We start from the raw sequence: 3706 nt of genomic DNA on the forward strand, positions 1-3706 counted from the left end.
GTGTGTCCAGTGCTGGTGTGTGGTCCCCTAGGGCCCTCCTCAGGGTCTGTCCTGTGTGTGTGTCCAGTGCTGGTGGGTGCTCCCCTGGGGACCTCCTCAGCATGTCCCTTGTCTAGAGTGCCCAGCTGTGGTTTGTGGGCTGCTGTGCCACTGCCGTCCTGGTGTGTGCCACAGGTAAGACACGGCCTTCGCCCCACCATGTTCAGCAGGGCCTCCCCTCAGCCTTGGAGTGCTGTGACGCACTGTCCCTGTGGCCTGCTCATCTCCTCATGAGCTGGCAGCACCTGTGGTCCCCTGGCCTGTGTGTCTGCACCTCGTCTGTGCTTGGATGCCCCTGATCCCAGCGCAGCCCTTTTGCTGTGTTTGAACATGTGCATGTTTAGGTCGCTAAGACGCCTGTCCCCGGGTTTGGGGGCGTTCACCTGTGATCCCAGCAGCCGGGAGCTGAGTCTGGAGGAGGCAGTTCCCAGCCATCCTGGGCACCTGAGCGAGACCCTGCCTCAAAAGCAAACGCAGAAAGGGCTGGGATGTGGGTCAGTGGTGGCCCACCGCTGGGCTCCCTTCTGAGAACTAGAAAAAAGAAGAAAATTGCCAAATTGTTTCCCAAAATAACTGCACGCATTTGCCTTGTCACTGGAAATGAAGAGACCCCCAGTTGTTCTCGCCGTGGCTTCTGTTGTTGGCGAGGGTTATCTGTGCATGTGTGGGTCCCCTGGGGTGTGCTGCCCTAGTGTCCACCATGGCATGACTGCGCTTAGCCCTCTGATCCCGCCTTTGGTGAGGTGGACATTTAAAGGCGCTTTCCTGGAGACTTTGAAACACATTGGTTGGCTCTATGTCATCACCCTGCAGTGCTCTGGGCTTAGACCTCTCCTGCCCTGCCCTGCAGCTGTCCTGAGGAGGCCATCCAGGGGGCCTGTGCTGGTTTCCTGGAAGGTGCATGTCCCTGTCCTCTGCCCTACGCCCAGGAGCCGCTTCCTGCCCTGTGGCCAGCCATAAACATGGGCTTCTTTCCCTCAGTGTGTCCCTGTGGGGCTACCGGGTGGCCCAGGGCTTTGTTTTTGCCATCGAGGAGATCAACAGGAGTGTCCACCTGCTGCCCAACCTGACCCTGGGCTTCTCCATCTGCAACTCTGGGGACTCGGTGCACGGAGCCCTGTTGGAGACGTTGAGCTTTCTCACCGGGCAGGAGGAGCCCATCCTCAGCGACAAGACCCAGTTCCCATCCTTCCTTCGGACCCTGGCCAGTGACCTCACATCCTCCTATGCGGTGACCCAGCTGGTGCTCCCCTTTTGATGGACCTGGGTGGACATTCTGGCCCAGGATGATGACTTTGGGCAGCAGGCCAGCTCTCTGGCTGCCCAGGAGCTGAGCCAGGCTGGCGTCTGCATTGAGGTCCAGCTCTACGTCCCTTCCCAGCAGTCCCTGGAGAAGATAGCCACCATTGTCCAGAGGATGCAGAGTAGTTCTGGTTTTCCTGAGCAACTCAAATTTCCTGCTCATCTTGCAGGGGCTGCTGGGTCTTCGGGTCTCGGGCCAAGTCTGGATCAGCAAGGGCACTCTGCACCTGGCCATGGCCCTCAATGTGCCGGGTGTCTCCCAGGTCTTGCAGGGCTCCTTTGGCCTCATGTTTCACAGCAGCCGGGTGCCTGGCTTCCCCGAGTTCTTGGCTCACCTGCACCCCAGCCGGACCCCAGAGGACATGTTCATACAGAGGTTCTGGGAGGACACTTTTGGGTGCACGTGGCCCCACAAGAATGGCACAGTGGCAAGGGTTGTCCGGCTCTGCTCAGGGAACGAAAGTCTGCGAAGCCAGGAGTATTCTTTCTGGAAAGTGAGTAAAGCGGACACCGCATACACGGCCGTCTACAGCATCGCCCACGCCCTGCAGGACCTGGTGGCCTGTGAGCCCTGGGATGGGACGTGTGCAGACTCTGGGCACTTCCTGCCCTGGCAGGTGAGAGGGAGGGGTGGAGGCTGGGGCGCTCACTCTGCCAAGCTACAGAGGCCGAGCAGAATCCACGCTGCCCAGCTCAATGCCTGTGGTCTGCATCCTAGCAGGAGCACTGGACAGGGTGCCAGAGTCCCTGCTGTCACCCTGCTGCAGGTGAGGCACATCACTGTGGGGTTGCTCCCTTTAGCAGACACAGGATCCCAGTGGAGCACATTCTAGGTAAACAGCAAAAGACTTCATAGCATGTCCCGAATTTGGAGTTTTGACCAGCAATGTATGACCTTTGCATACGTGTGCTTTGTGCGAGTTTGAATTTCAGATAACTATCAGGCACCTGTTAGTTCAGCATCTCCCAAACACTGTGTGGGGGTGGCTATGCTGGAAGGAGTCACTCTTTCAAGTGGGATTCAAGGCAGAGACTGTTGAGAGCCACAGCTGAAGGGGCCCCAGCAAACTTCCAGCTGCCAGCAAACTTCCAGCTGCCGGCTGATGATTGGCTCACAGCAGCCCCAGCAAACTTCTAGCTGCCAACTGATTGGCTCCTCTGCGGTGATGCTCACTGGGCTGTTTCCCCACCCTTTCAGACCACGGAGCTGCTCACTGGGGGACTTTTTTGACTCCACCCATGTGACCCAGCCAATCGGCCTCAAGAGCAGGAGGAGTGGGGGAGGTGGAGAGGCTGGTGGGAAGCGGGTGGTGGCAGTTGGGCTCTGAGGGTTTTCCTGAGGAGCTGTGTGGTGCAGTGTGTGTTCTAAAAATAAAGTTCGTTTCTTTTGACAAGTGGCTCCTGAATTGTGCCCAGCCAGACTGCGGCATCCAGGGTGTGTAGAATAGCACTTATTAGGCTGCTTCTCCCCTGAGTGACTCCATGGTGTACAGAATAGCAGTTCTCAGACTTGCCTGCCCTGAGTGACTCCATGGTGTTTAGAACAGCAGTTCTCAGGCTGTGCCTATCCTATGGGACTCCATGGTGTTCAGAATTGCAGTTCTGAAGCTGCACCTGGCCTGAGTAGTCCATAATGTGTAGGTCTGCCTGATGCCTTCAATGAGGCCCAGTTCCTGACCTTCAGCATGCTGCTGTTCTGCAGGGTCTGGATAGCCTTCTGCCCCTGTACCACAGTGCCCGGGGCAAGTCCACTGTGGCCGTGGAGACCTTCTCCATCCTGGCCTCCACTTCAGGGCTTCTGGGGGGAGTCTTCATCCCCAAGTGCTACTTCATCTTGCTGAGGCCTGAGCAGAACACCCTGGCCTGGCTGAGGCAAGGACACGGGGCTCAGCGGGAAAGGCAGGGTCAGGTGCCCTGAAGGAGGTGTTCCCGCAGGCCAGCTCCACGAAGCCTCTAGAACCCGTCTTCACAGAAGACACCAGGGCTGCGTGTCTGGGGCTCATCATTTCTGTGAGGATCCAGAGACTTAATGGTCAAGAGAGAAGTGAGGCACACAGGCAAGGTGCTGATGACTGCTGGATTTAGGGTGGGCACCTGGTCAGTCCTGGACGGTCCTCTTTGTAGGTAGTGCTCAAAATTTTCACGATTAAAAATGTTTGGAAAGGGCAGTGAAGTGAGGAGGAGGAGGAGGAGGAGGAGGAAGCACGTGGGAGGATGTGGGAGTCTGTTGGTGCCAATGCAGAATGGAAACCCGTCTGTCACTTCCTTGAAAGGTTAAGTGTAGACTTACCTGGTAATTCCACTCCTGGGCGGAACCCGGGAGAAATGAAAACAGACGAAAGGTGTAAATGAAGGTCTGGAGAAG

The 3706-nt window shown here is 57.2% G+C and overlaps 1 protein-coding gene across 1 annotated transcript; it reads left to right on the top strand.

Annotated features, from left to right (window-relative positions):
• The first annotated feature begins 857 nt into the window (after positions 1 to 857).
• Positions 858 to 3260, top strand: LOC107159007 (extracellular calcium-sensing receptor). Its single transcript, XM_015505556.2, is given in 4 exon segments — positions 858 to 1461; positions 1463 to 2163; positions 2983 to 3057; positions 3060 to 3260. Coding segments are annotated over 4 exon segments (1497 nt in total). The 5' UTR covers positions 858 to 940; the 3' UTR covers position 3260.
• Positions 3261 to 3706: the final 446 nt, after the last annotated feature.

The sequence above is a fragment of the Marmota marmota genome, unplaced genomic scaffold (assembly GCF_001458135.2).
Source record: "Marmota marmota marmota unplaced genomic scaffold, marMar, whole genome shotgun sequence".
NCBI lineage: Eukaryota > Metazoa > Chordata > Mammalia > Rodentia > Sciuridae > Marmota > Marmota marmota.